This window comes from Budorcas taxicolor, chromosome 22 (assembly GCF_023091745.1).
Source record: "Budorcas taxicolor isolate Tak-1 chromosome 22, Takin1.1, whole genome shotgun sequence".
In the NCBI taxonomy this organism is placed as follows: domain Eukaryota; kingdom Metazoa; phylum Chordata; class Mammalia; order Artiodactyla; family Bovidae; genus Budorcas; species Budorcas taxicolor.
This window is the reverse complement of record NC_068931.1, coordinates 41589710-41603720: the sequence shown is the minus strand read 5'-3', so window position 1 is coordinate 41603720 and position 14011 is coordinate 41589710. Positions and strand designations below refer to the sequence as shown.

General features: G+C 46.7%; 1 protein-coding gene across 3 annotated transcripts in view; it reads right to left on the bottom strand.

The window, feature by feature from the left end:
* PTPRM (protein tyrosine phosphatase receptor type M) overlaps positions 1–14011 on the bottom strand; it is a 657833-nt gene that overhangs the window by 61739 nt on the left and 582083 nt on the right. For all 3 annotated transcript variants that reach the window (XM_052660546.1, XM_052660547.1, XM_052660548.1), the window contains 2 exons: positions 10230–10306; positions 6324–6360 (listed from right to left, as the gene is read on the bottom strand). In XM_052660546.1, the coding sequence (XP_052516506.1) occupies positions 6324–6360; positions 10230–10306 (114 nt within the window). The remainder of the gene's footprint in view (positions 1–6323; positions 6361–10229; positions 10307–14011) is intronic.

Sequence of the window (14011 nt, the reverse complement as noted above, 5' to 3'; positions counted from 1 at the left end):
CTGCTTCATGCCCGCTCTCCACCAGGCCATGGGCAGATAGATGCTTGCGGATCAGTGTGTAAACTCTGTGGTTCTTCTTCGGATGCAAGCCAGGAAGTGGCCTCTGCCGAAGCATCTACCTCTCTGGCTGGCCTGAGATGCAGACTGCCCTTGCCAGGCTGGGGCAGTTCTGTCCGATGGACAGTAAGTAACTACCTGGTATCACGTTTTCTCTGTCAGTTCCTGCGTCTATGCCAGTATGACTTGGTGCCCTGAAACTCTGAACTCTGAGCGTTCAGAGTCTCCGAGCAGGAAAGATGAATATCTTTCTAACCCTTGATTGTGAAAATCCATACAGTTTGGCTCCCGACAGCTACTTCATTATTTTTTCTTTCCTGAATTATGCTAATTCGACAGGGTTGGCCACCTGACTGGAATTCTGAAGTTGGCCTTGATCTGGCCATGTTGAGTCTCTTTGCCACCATCAGCATTAGCTCCTTGGACCAGCTAAGCCCTGGACCAGCAGGTCTTCCAGACAGGTGTCCAGAGGCCCACTTGGGAACAAGGCAATTTCAAATACTCAGAGTCATAGTTCAGGACATTTAAGACCATTTTAATTAAAAGCTGTTTTCAGATATGAACATATCATAGAAAACTTGCTTTTAGAGAACTGCTATATAGAAAGGGCTTCCCTGGTGGCTTAGATGGTAAAGAATCTGACTGCAATTCAGGATACCTGGGTTCATTCCCTAGGTATGATTCTCAGGTTGGGAAGATCCCCTGGAGAAGGGAATGGCAACCGACTCCAGTATTCTTGCCTGGAGAACTCCATAGACAGAGGAGACTGGCAGGCTATAGTCTGTGGGGTTGGACATGACTGGTTACTTAGAAGGGAAGGGTTGGATCCTAGATTCACTTCATAAAAGATTCATCATGTGACTTTGAGGGGTGACCTTCATGAGGCCCACGTAAGTGGCAGCACGCAGTGCCCCGGGGGGATCACACATTACCCAGACACAGAGAGACGTACACTGCGCGGCACAGGCACTCAGCTAGGCATTAGTTCTGTATTCAACCCCTGCTTCTCTCCATGGGCCTCAAGTATTCTATTTATGAAATTAGACAAGTAATATCTTAAATGGTCAGAGGATGGAAATTACATTTAAATTAGTTACAGCACAAAGCCTAGTACATAAATAGCACTTGATATTTACTGAACGAATGGACAAAGAAAAAAGTTGTGTTTCAGAAAGAATAGTATATCAACCCTAACTACTAAAACATAAAGCAAATATATTGATTGCATTTTCTTAAATGAGAAGGAAACATGCTTAAAAATGAACAGTTTTGAAACTAGAACATACTGTATTTAATATTAGAAAACATATTTTAGTCATATGCAACCTGGATCATTGAATAAAATAAAAACTACAGCTGCATTCCTGTCATTACTGCTGCCTGAACTATTCATTTCTACCCCAAATTTTCTTGTGGTTACTCCCTGCTATCTTTGTTTCCAGGTTTTTCTTTCCAGGATAACTCCACACTAACTAATCTTCTTAAAGCACTGTTCTCACCACCACACAGCTTAGAAACACCCTTCCTTTTCCCTCCCTGCCTCTCTGCCATTCGTTAACAAAGCTCCTTGTTCAAAGCCTTTTAATCAGTGTCGTCACTTTACCCGTTGGTTCTTTTCTCTTAGCAGCCCCCACCCCAATTCAAGGGTTTTAATCTGGGGGGCATAGAATTTTTCAGGCTGGATTGTAGAAGGTCAGAGCATGCCTACACTTCCATGAAAAACTGTGTGTCTGTGTGAACTTTCCTGAGTAGTGATCCATTTCAACCAGCAACTAAGAAGAACCCAGGTGCCACGCCCCTTTCAGCAGTCTCCTCTGGGCCCCCATTCCTCCTGGGTCTCAGGTGTCCTCCCACTTGGCCTACCCTCTGCATTAACACCTGCCCCCATTCCTCTGAGACCCCGGGCAAGTGCAGGTGCCCCACCCCTAAACTGCAACATGAACCCCAGATTCTGTGATGCAGGAAGATCCTCTGGGCAGGATCCCCCCGTGTTTCCATGCGTCTCCAGCCCACAGAGGAACCTGGGATGTGAGTCAGAGGGAGTGGGCAGCCGTGTCCACCACAGACTTACAGCCATTTCTTCTGTAACTACCTCGCACCACCTTTCCTGAGTTCTCTGAAGCAGGACCCTTGAGTCAGTTTGAAAAATAAACCTAAATAATAGTAAAGAGAACCTTTCTCCAGGTGGTTTAGACAATAAGGCGGTCCAGTAATGTGGGAGGCCCAGGTTGGATCACTGGGTCGGGAAGATGCCCTGGAGGAGGGCATGGCAACCCACTCCAGTATTCTTGCCTGGAGAATCCCACGGACAGAGGAGCCTGGTGGGCTACAGTCTGTGGAGTTGCAAAGAACCGGACACAACTCTTTGCCTTTCCTTTCTCCATGACCCTGAGTTGGCGAATGGTTGTGGAGGAGTGGTTCCGATGTGCACAGCTTCCTCCGGCTCACGGCCTGTGTGGTGGTCTCTCCGGTGGTCTCTGTGGGGCATCTTCTGATTGATTATGATCCATTCAGGGTGACTCCACCCACCTGAGTGGGTACTGCCTCTGTGAACCAGCTTTTGAACCCCCAGCTCTACCCTGGCTCTGAGTGTGGACAGCCAGCTACAAACATGAGTTTCTGTCCTTTGACCCCTGTGTGCCAGGTCCTTAGTTCTAAGTTTATAACTGTATTAATAGCTGGCCAGGCAGATGTGATGCAGTGAACATCAGGGCATCAATATATTAACTGCCACATGGAGAACAATTAAAGGGTGGGGAGACGGGAAGAACACACTCAAAAAAGCCACCACTCTGGCTTGAATGTGGTCCCTTCAATCTGCAGAAACATTACCGTTATCACCAAAGGTCAGAGTCAGTTACTTGCAGAAAAATCAATAAAGTGGAAGGAGGGGGAGAGACTGAAGGGATATGGTCATGACATGCCCTCTGCATTGAGGGGACTTGCTAGGAATCTATGTATTTCCAACTCTTGGGGATAGAACTGGTTGTCAGGAAAATGGACCATTCGTGTAGTTTCAGGGGTTCCTGCTGTGAACAGATTTTAAAGACTCGTCTCAGTGCCAAGTAGAGAGGCAAAAAGAGCAAGGAGGGATTTAAACATGGCATCTGCCTGTTAGTCTTCATCACTCCATTTGTTGGATTTAGAATCAGGCTGTTTGTGATTCTGTTGGCCACCCACGCACATGTTCCATCTTGTCCTGGTCGATTACTGCTGACGAGCAGAAATCTTTATCACTGGCTACCCGAGGCCACCAGTTACACTGTGCCTGTGGTGCACTGGAGAAAAGACATTCTGACTTTTTAATCCGAACATCATGGTCTGAAGGTATTACTCGTAACAGGACGGGTACTGTCTGGACTGAACATCAGATGAAAAATCAGCTTATTTCCTCCTCTTCCTGCACCAGCAACAGTGATGCAAGAACTGCCAGGTTTTAAAGTCCAGCCTGTGGCCCACCAGTCACTGAGGAAAGGGCCATGCTCCGTAGGGTGTGGGGGGCCCTTCTCTGCTAAAGGGCACTGTGGTGGTCTCCTTCAAACTGAGGACATCTGCCATCTCTCATCTGTCTGCAAATATATCTGTTCATTAATACTTGATAGGGTGAAGGCTGCCAATGACAGCTGCAGAGCAAATAAGTATCATTCAAACTACTTCTAATGGGGCCAGGAAGTGACTTCTGTTATGGCATTTTTTTTTTCTTCCAGGGGTGACCTCCCTTGGGGACAGAGGGGCAGAGAGGATAAACGAGGGAGGGGCCCCATGTAGGACTTTGGGGTCTTCAATCTGTACTTCCATTGGCTATTTGGTCACATGAATCTACAGCCCTCAACTGTGGACATTTAAATCAGATTTAATTTTCTGGTTATACTTTCTCTGAGAATGCGGACTGCTCGACAAGAACTCAGGAGTGTTTTGTATATTTTGCAACAAAATGTTCATGTAAATTTGTAAAAACTGCAAATGTCCAATAATCATCCCATATATAAACCAGAGCTGTTATGACCTGACTCGTGAACATTCTGACAGCTTAGAGGACAGGTGTGAAGCCCCAGTATTGGTCTGCTCTGTTTGGAAGCTCCCAGGGCTGGACTCAAGTCCAGACGTCCTCGCTCTGTCCCAGATGTGAGACAAACCAAGTGCATGCTTTCTGGAGCCCTTAGCACTTCCGACCAAGGGCCGGGCTTCTGCCAGGCTCACAGTGGGCACTGTCCATGCGGTTCTCCTTCTGACAACAAAAGTGACCTTGGAGGGAGGCACTGCTGCTTTCACTCCAGGGAAGGACGCACACTGGACCCAAGTGCAGCATCCAGACATGACGACACAGCACTGGCCTCTGAGAGTGGTGCCCCCCAGGATTTTGCTGTGGCCGTGGGGATCAGGAGGATAATTCCGGCCACACCCAGAGACTGTCTGCCCCAGAGCTCTGTTGCCTGACACCTCCAATGGGGACGAGCCAAATGCAGCTGTTGAAACTTGAAATCCAGTCCCTCTTCGCAGTAGATACACTCTGAGTATCACTGGCCATGGATGACCAGTGGCCACCATACTGGACGACACAGAGAAGATTTCCACCAGAGCAGAGAGCTCTGCTGGACACCGCTGCTCTAGGCGCCGCGACTCTGGTCTCTGGCTACGACCACCTCTTCTACCTCCCGACTCGCCACCGACCTTGGCCTCAATCCTTCAGCGCCTCCCCATTCCTTGGGGCCCAGTGGACACTCAGGCCTCCCTGCCTCCAATTTGAGACTTTACACTCATGATTTCTTGGTATCCTTGACTTTTTCTCAGGCACCTCCCTGCCAACCCCTAACTGGTGGCAGGTTGCATCCGTTTGGTTTCCCCATGCCTGTTTCTGGGATATGATGTGTTACCGAAACAATGATTAAGTGATACAACCCAGAGAACTCACTCTTCACTCGTCCCCAGCACTTCCACCCGAGTGGGTGTCTCCGTTTCCCAGCACTTCCTCTGTTCACCTTGTCCTGACTCAGCAACCTCTTCTTGAAAGCCTCAGGCTCTCACGATCCTCACTCTCCACAGATGACCCGCCCCATCACTGGTGGGGAGGACGGTACCGAAGCCTCGCCATGCAAATGTGTGCAACTGAACCGCTTTGCTCTACAGCAGAAATTACCACAGCACTGGACGTCAACTGTACTTGAATTAAATAAATTAAAAAAAAAATCACGCCATGAACTTCCCCGACACGTTCCTCTGGCCTTCCGTTTCCTTTCGCCACGGTGAGACACCAACTGCCTTCTACCCAGGAGCATGGACTTGCTGCTTTCAGATTGCTGCTCGTGATGTCTCTGCCAATCACACCTTCCCCGCCCATGCTCACCTCTGTCACAAGGCTGCTTCTGAATCATCCCACCTGAAAGTGACCTGTTTCTTGTCTGAATTTCTGAATTTCCTTAACACCTTATCTGTACCTCTCACAAAAGGTGTTTTAAAAATAATAATATTAATGTTTATTATAATATTTATATTAATATTTATTATATTTATACATCAATATAAATTTAGTAGATATTAACCTTATAGATTTAATATATTGATTTTATATTGATATATTAATATAAATATGCATTTATGTAATATCTATTATATTAGTCATATAATCACATACCAATCATATATTTTATATTAATCATATAAATATTATAGTAATAGTAACAGTATTGAAATAGGTGTCATTTATCTTATTTAATTTTCACAAGGGACCCATGATGCTGGCATTTTTTTTCTTTTAAGCTTTTAAAAAATTTTTAATTGGAGGATAACTGCTTTACAATGTCGTGTTGATTTCACACAAGGTTTTAAGTATACAGTATATGCACACGTCTTCCCTACTAACTCACACCGATGTAATAAGGGTGCCTGCTGGATTCGGCTCGCATCCTCAGCAGCGACCAGTTCAGGTCTTTATACATAGAATATCCGGTATCTATTTCTTCAATGAATATCTATACATCTATTCTAGCAAATGTCAGATTAATTGCTAAGGCAGGCAGAGTTAATTCCATAATTAACTGATGAACACATTTCCTCTACTGATCTCAATATGAAGTTCTAACTGAATGATTACATCGCCAAGACCTCCGATGGGAAACCAGGAGTGCATGTGTTGATGGCTGGAAATGCGATCAGCCCCCAGGGCTGCAGCAGCATGTGACAGAGTTCCCAGGGAGGGTGAGCTGGGTATGAAATGACAGAGAGTGGGCAAACAACCAAAAAAGACATCAAAGCTGGAATCAACTTACCTTGTGTAGCAATATAATGATTGGGTCGATGATAACCCTAAACAATAAATGAGAAAGAATATTAGACAAACTTGAAAATCAATAAGCAGCACAGAAGTCACATACTAAGTTTGCCAAAATGAATGCACTTTCAAATACCAACAGCTGCATCACCGGGAAGTTACATTACCAGACTCGGGACCACTGAGCAACTCTTAATAAGCCTAGGTGCGTCAATGTGTAACAGTTCTGATGCCTGCACGGTGAGGAGTGGGTGAGTAACTTAATCACACACTGGCTAAGAGATGACGGATGAGCAATAAACACTAACAACGTATGGATTTTCTGAAATAACATGACCACGACTCTGATTAGAGTGCAAACTGGCTAGGAATGTGCAATAGCATTTCCTTTGTGTTTGGGATGTTACTGGCAATGTGACAGAGCTTTAACTCATATTCTGTTATATTGGTATAGACAGTCACATCAATAGTAATGTGCTGTGTGCCGCGCTTAGTCGTTCAGTCGTGTCTGACTCTTTGCAACCCCACGGACTATAGCTGGCCAGGGCTTCTCCGTTCATGGGATTCTCTAGGAAAGAATACTGGAGTGGGTATACCAAACATCATTTTTAAACATTACAGATACCAAGACATGATGCTGTAACAGGACCAGGAATTTAAAGAAGCAGAATTTCTGCAAGACCCCTTCCTTTTATCATGATCCTACAAGAAGGGGGAAAGATGAAAATTGAGACCAAAGCAAGAAGGGCACATGGACATTGCAGGACCGATATCTGGGCAAGTTAAGCCAACTTAGAGAAAATGACACACAGGTAACACATAACATCCTGGAATAGGAAATGGCTACTCACTCCCGTACTCTTGCCTGGGAAATCCCATGGACAGAGGAGCCTGGTGGGCTATAATTCATGGGGTCACAAAGAGTCGGACACAACTGAGCGACTGAGCACGTGCACGAACGTATAATGTTGCCACAGACCTTAACACTTCTTTCTCTCCCCTGAGAAGGCACAAAACACTGCCCAAAGCCAGCTGGAAAAGAGAGCAAAGAGACCTGGAGAGGAAACGCCAACTTCTCAGACCACTTAGGTCTTTTTGCTCTTGAAAGCAAGTCTACAAGAGTGAACAACCAAAGCAGACACATTTTTCTCTACCCTGACTGGGAGTAGGTCTCTGACACAGAGTCACAATAGATACAAAGCAGGGTTATTTTGATGGGCGCTCATTTCCTGTCAGCTGATAAGCTCCACGAGACAGGACCTGGCGGGACTCACCACTGTCTGTGTGGGTCTGCAAGGTGCTGGGAGAGGGGAGGGTCATTTGATGGGCCAGGTCACCATCAGCCATCCTTACTTTGACTCCCGCCACCCCACAGTTCACTCTCCTCTCACTTCCAGATCCAGTCACTCCTCTGCACTGACCCTCTGACCTCCTGGTTCACAGGAAGAGCCCAACTCCTCACTGCCATGCAGTCACCTGCCCATGACCTCCCTCACCCCACCACTTGGACGCCACCCCCTTCAGATCCCTCCACATCTGCCAGGCGTGCTCCTCAGCCAGGCCTTTCCTGGGGCTGCTTCCAAGCCTGGAGGCTCAACCCCTGAGATACCCACCTGGTCTGGATGCCCACCTTCTCAGTGGAGCCAACTCCAGACACTCTGTTCCTCCTGATGTCCAATATACCAGACTTCAATGACTTGTTTCATTTATGGTCTCTTTCTCCCCATTAGATCGTTAGGTCCCTTATGTCAGTGTTTAGTATTCTGTTTTGGCTTGAATTGTTCACAATTACAACACCAGCAACTCAAACAGTTACTGACATGTAATAGATGCTCAATAAAATCTCACCGATTAAGTGAAAAGTGGCCCTGAATACTGACTCTTTCTCTATTAAAAACAATGACGAATGAGTCTAGTATGTTCATGACTTTCATGTCCTCCCCTCTCTGTGTCCCTACTCTGCCGTTCTTTTTTTTTTCCCTTTATCTTTATTTTTGGCTGCTCTGGGTCTTGTTGCTGCACACGGGCTTCCTCTAGTTGCGGTGCGCGGGCTTCTCATTGTGGTGGCTTCTCTGTTGCGGAGCACACGTTCTAGGGCTTGCAGGCTTCAGTAGCTGTGGCTCACTCCTGGACCACCGGAATCCTTACACAGTTGTCCTTTCAAGCTTAGTCCAAAAGGCCCCTAGGACAAGCCTAATCTGATCACAGCTACTGCTCACACGGTGACTCAGAAGACGCTGAGGGCTTACAGCATCCTAGCCTGTGATGGGGCAGAATACAGCAGGACCAGACACTGTCCCTCTGCTCAAGGACCCCAAGGGGTGGAGGGCTGGACTGCAGTATGAACAGGGCTCCCCTGGACTCTTCCCCAGGGAAGGAGCATCACAGCCAAGACGGTTCTTGCTTCAGATTCTAAGTTGTGAGGCCTTGGGAAGAAGGTAACAGGTCTCAGGCACCTCTGGGTATTCCTGTCAAGTTCTCCCTAAACATTTCCTGTACAAAGGAATAAGTCAGTGTGCCTTAGGAGGAAACTCTGAGTTAATAAAAAGTTCTACCTTGGGTTGGGTACGTTTTTGGTCATTAGCAAAAGGAGGGTCTAGGGGTGTATGAAGACTGAGATATGAATTATTCTTCAAATAATCCTCCATCAGCCCCCACCCTCAACTCTATAACCCCCAATGCCAAACCTTCCCAATGAGCACTACCCAAATATCCTGTAGTATATTGTTGTTTAGTCGCTAAGTTGTGTCGGACTCTTTGCAACCCCATAGACTGACTGCAGCACACCAGTCTCCTCTGTCATCCACTATTTCCCACTAGCTCATGTCCATCGAGTCAGTGATGCCATCCAACCATCTCATCCTCTATCGCTCCCTTCTCCTCCTGTCTTCACCTGTTCCCAGCATCAGGGTCCTTTCCAAAGAGTTATTTTTAGATAACTCTTAGTGATTGTGATGCTAATATTCTTAGTAATACTCAACAAAGATAAGAAAGGAACCCACATATCTGAATAAAACCTGTGCAAAGAAATGCTTGTGGATTAAGAACCAGCATGAAGTCCAAGCGCAGAGGACGATGCCTCAGGAGCTGAGATCTCTTCAGTCTAAACTCAGGCCTTGGAGGTAACGGCAGTGTTCCCTTGATTTTCAGTCTACTTTTGATTTCATTCATTCTTTCAAGTGAAAACATGCTGTCTCCCAAAGAATTTATTCTAATGTAAGACATTCAGTTAACATGATGCAGAATGAACAAAGAAGCAGGCTTCAATAATTAAGCAGCCTACATATTTAATGACACGTCTTGCGAGTGTCAGAAGTCCTGGTTAACAGCTGCAGACGACTTTGAAGGCAACTTAAAAGTGCCGTGATGACAGGAGACGGCAAATCATCGAATGAGGAATTAGAGAGTTTTGTCCTATTAATATGCAAACAGATTTCTTCAAGTGTCAAATAACCCAAGTTATTGACAAAAATGGAAATGCCATTTATTAGTCCACGTAAGCATGGAGCGGCCAAGAGGGCAGAGACTGTCATGGGGGTTGGTGCGGGAGGCTCATCAGCCCGAGGCTGACGTGTTTCTTGACGGTCAAGCTCTGCACGTATGGGACAGGGCTGCTGTGTTTTGTTGAACCTGTGTCTACCTGTCTTGGAGCAGATACACAGGATGCTATGTGCCAGAACAGCTGGGTTTACTGACAGGTCAGAATCCGTGTTAGTCACTCAGTTGTGTCCGACTCTTTTTGACTGTGGCCCACCAGGCTCCTCTGTCCATGGGATTCTCCAGGCAAGAATACTGCAGTGGGTTGCCATTCCCATCTCCAGGGGGATCTTCCCAACCCGGGATCAAACCTGGGTCTCCTGCATCGCAGGTGGATCCTTTACCAACTGAGTCACAGAATACGTACATCAATATAATTTCCATTGATGTAGTCTGAGTTGTTGTCTCCTTCTACGGTCTGCAGCCTCACCCGGGAATGATCATCTGCAGAAGGAAAAGGATAAGAAAACAGCAATTAACAAACGCTGTCTGTGGGGCTGTGCAGAGCTGCAGAACGCGAGCATGTTACGGAGAGGGCATCCACATTCTGCCGCTTTAGAGATAAACAAAGAATTAAACGTTACACCCCTACACTTCTGTTAAGATGGGGAAGGGTTTATATTCCTCTGCATTTCACAGGAAATCTCATTAACACATTCTTTGATCGTTTACAGACGCGAAGTGCCGGCAGAGGTCTGAAACTTTTACTGAGTCCTGTGGATCACGGCAGGACGAGTTCTTATACTGGAAGTTTAGCAGCTCCACTAAATCACACATGAGCCCTGAGATTCTGAAGGCTGTCTCTGACATCCACCTTGATGAAACAACGATTATAAACCACCACCCAGCTTTCTGGGAGTTGTGGACACGGTTCTAACCTCTGTCATTGGACCAGGGTTCTCTTCTCCTGCAACAAGGGCATGGCTGGTGGAGCCAGGCTGGCCCCCATCAGCCATGCCACCAAGCCTGGGCCACTCATCTGGACTAGGGACGACAGCACTTGCCTCCAACTGGGCTGTTTTAATGATTAAACAAAAACATAAATTCTCAAGCACAGCAAGTCCCTTCTAGGGGTCGTGATGGTGGTATCAATTAGCCACATTAAACATTTTTTCTGCATGGAAAATGTTCTCTAGAAATGCTACTCAGACACCTCAGTTATTTCCTTGAAAATCTATCTTTTAAAAAGGAAAGTGCTAGAAGCCCTAAAAGGGGATGGATTTTTTTGTTTTGCTCGCTGCCCCACTCCCAATCCCTATGTTTGTGCCTGGAACATTGAATTTCTCCTACTCCCAAATATCTTTCATTTTTTAAATATTCATTTATTTATTTGGCTGCACTGGGTCTTAGTTGTGGCATATGGGATCCAGTTCCCTAACCAGGGATTGAACCCAGGGCCCCTGCCTTGGGACTGTGGAGTCTTAGCCACTGGACCACCAGGGAAGTTCCCCAAATGTCTTTTAAATGAGTCAAAAGTAAACTTTAAAAAAAAATGTCCTTTAAAAATTGCTTTTCTAAACGAATGTTCTTTGGGGTAGAGGAATCTTCCTTTCAGTGAAAGCTCTTACCCACCCTGTATTTGGAAGATAAGGCCAGCCTCTCTGAGAGGGAAGGACTGCAGGGTGGGTTGGGGGAACTGCTTTGAGACCCCACTTGCCATGACCCTGGGCAGTGGAGGTCCTGTCTCTACACTGCTGACATTTCTTCTGGGTTAGTGGGTAAGAAGTGACACCCCCAGATTGAGGCTAGAGTCAGGGCGCCTGCAGGTGACAGGCATTTGATCCAAGATCACCGGATGAACTGCTGACTGGAACCTATTTATTGTTGTGACCTGTTAATGGGTGAAAGCCAACATTTCAGCTGGTCCCTCAAGTTCAACCCTCTGTGGAGGACCATTGTGCTTGATTCCACAGGGGGAACTCTGTGTCAAGTTTCTAGCTTTCCTTTACGGGTGGGACTTCTCACTCCAGTTCCTGACAGATGGTCACATCATTTTCTGTCCGAGCCTTATAATCAGCCTGGGCTCAATACCTTTGGGCTTTTCTGGTGGCTCAGTGGTAAAGAACCCACCTGCCAACGCACAGATGCTAGTTCGATCCCCTGGAGGAGGAAATGGCAACCCACTCCAGTTATTCTCGCCTGGAGAATTCCATGGACAGAGGAGCCTGGTGGGCTACAGTCCATGGGGTCACAAAGAGTCAGACATGATTTAGTGACTAAACAACAAAACCAGTAACAACGCCTCTATCTGCAGAGTGGGGATAAGATGGGTCAGACATGGGCAAAGCTTGGAGGGGCCACATCCCTCTGCTCTGCTCCAAGAGAACACGGGCAGTGGGCATGGCTCCAGGGCCGGGGTGCCAGGGGAACCCTTCTTTGTGGTTCCAGGCAAGTTGCTTCATCTCGCTGGGATCTTCTTCCCTGACCTGCAAATGGGGTGTCACAGTGCCTCCGCATGGGATTACTGTGAGCATGAAACTAAACCACAGGAAGAGAGGGTCAGGGGGGCTGGCGTCAAGCGAGTGATGGAGAATGCCCGCTGTCACCACGTGCTGGGGTCAGACGCTCAGGCATCTCTTCTCACCACCTTTACAGTTGCTGCCCAAACTGGCAAGAGTCACCCAGGAATGGGCCCTCGGGCGAGCAGAAATTCTCCTGTGGCAGACATGCTCTAAGAACTAGTATCCTAGAATCCATTTTGCTTCAAACCAGAGGCTCTGGTCCAGAATTGGCCTGGGTCATGGGGAGGGGAGTTCCTGGGGAACGGGGTACATGTGGATGGTCACAGCTCTCATCTGTGTTGGAAGAGCCAGCGCCCATAAACGATGTCAGAGGGGAGTGCTGAGCAGTTTCCCGGGTAAAGCCATTTGAGCTTCCGAAAAGAAAGATGCTACAATAGGACCATACCCCGCTCTGCTGCAGCCCCTGGGCTTCAGTCAGCTCCTCTGATGGTCAGCTTTACTCCCTGACTTTCCCCAGGCCATGCTTTAAAAGGCAGGCAACCGCATCCGAGCCTCTCAAGCTTCTGACCCAGGGCGGTCTCAGAATGTGCTGCGCTCCCTATCAGAAGCCCTCCTCTTCCAGGCTTTATTTCCCTGGGAACCTTAGGGTAAGTACTGCCCATTCCCCACAATTTACCGCCTCTGGGCCTCTCAAGTGGTTCTGGAATGTTCTCATTAGGGACTTCGATCTCTGCAAAGACTGCACTCTCATTTCCCATGAACAGAGCCTTTGAAATAATTTTCTCACTATCTCCTACTATTCAGTTAACCCCCACAAAGTTTTGTGTTTTTTTTTTAAACTTCATTGCTATTTCTCCAGTTTTTTTTTTTTTTAAAGATGAACACATGTCAAAGATTTTTATTTACTTAATGACAGAAACAGGAAGATGTTATAACTGATTCAGGGAGAATTTACACAGCAGCTGTAAAGACCATCTGATCCAGTCATCTAGATAGATACATAGAGACCGCTCTATACGGGTGTAGAGCTACAGACAGGTAAGCAGAAGTGCTGTGCCATGTTCCTTCAGTTGCGTCTGACTCTTTGCGACCGCATGGACTGTAGCCCAGCAGGCTCCTCTGTCCATGGGATCTTCCCGACCTAGGGATCGAACTCGCATCTCTTATACCTCCTGCACAGGCAGCTGAGTTCTTTACTACTAGTGTCACCTGGGAAGCCCAGGGAGAGTGGGGAGGTATAAATTAGGGATTTGGGGTTAACAGATACACAATATTATATAAAAATTAAACAAGGACCTGCTGTCTACCACAGGGAACTACATTCAGTATCTTGTAATAACCTATAATGGAAAGCATCTGAAAAATAGTATATATGCATGTCTAACTGAATCAGTTTGCTGTGTACTTGAAACACTGAACATCAACTATCTTTCAATAAAAAAAGGAAGTTACTCTCTTCTATGAATAAAGGCAATAGCCTTGCAGGAGTCTGGCAATTCACAGCACAAGCAGCCCTGTAGGCTTGTTTGGGGACCAGCAGAGCAGGGTAGCACTGAAAACTCCACATACCCACTTTTGGGGGAAGATGAGTTTAGCGAGTTTTAAAGCATAAGCAGGTAAAGGAAACAGGCTGAATGATTCCCAACAACCCCTTCATCTGAATCCCCTGGCATCTACTCAACAGCTT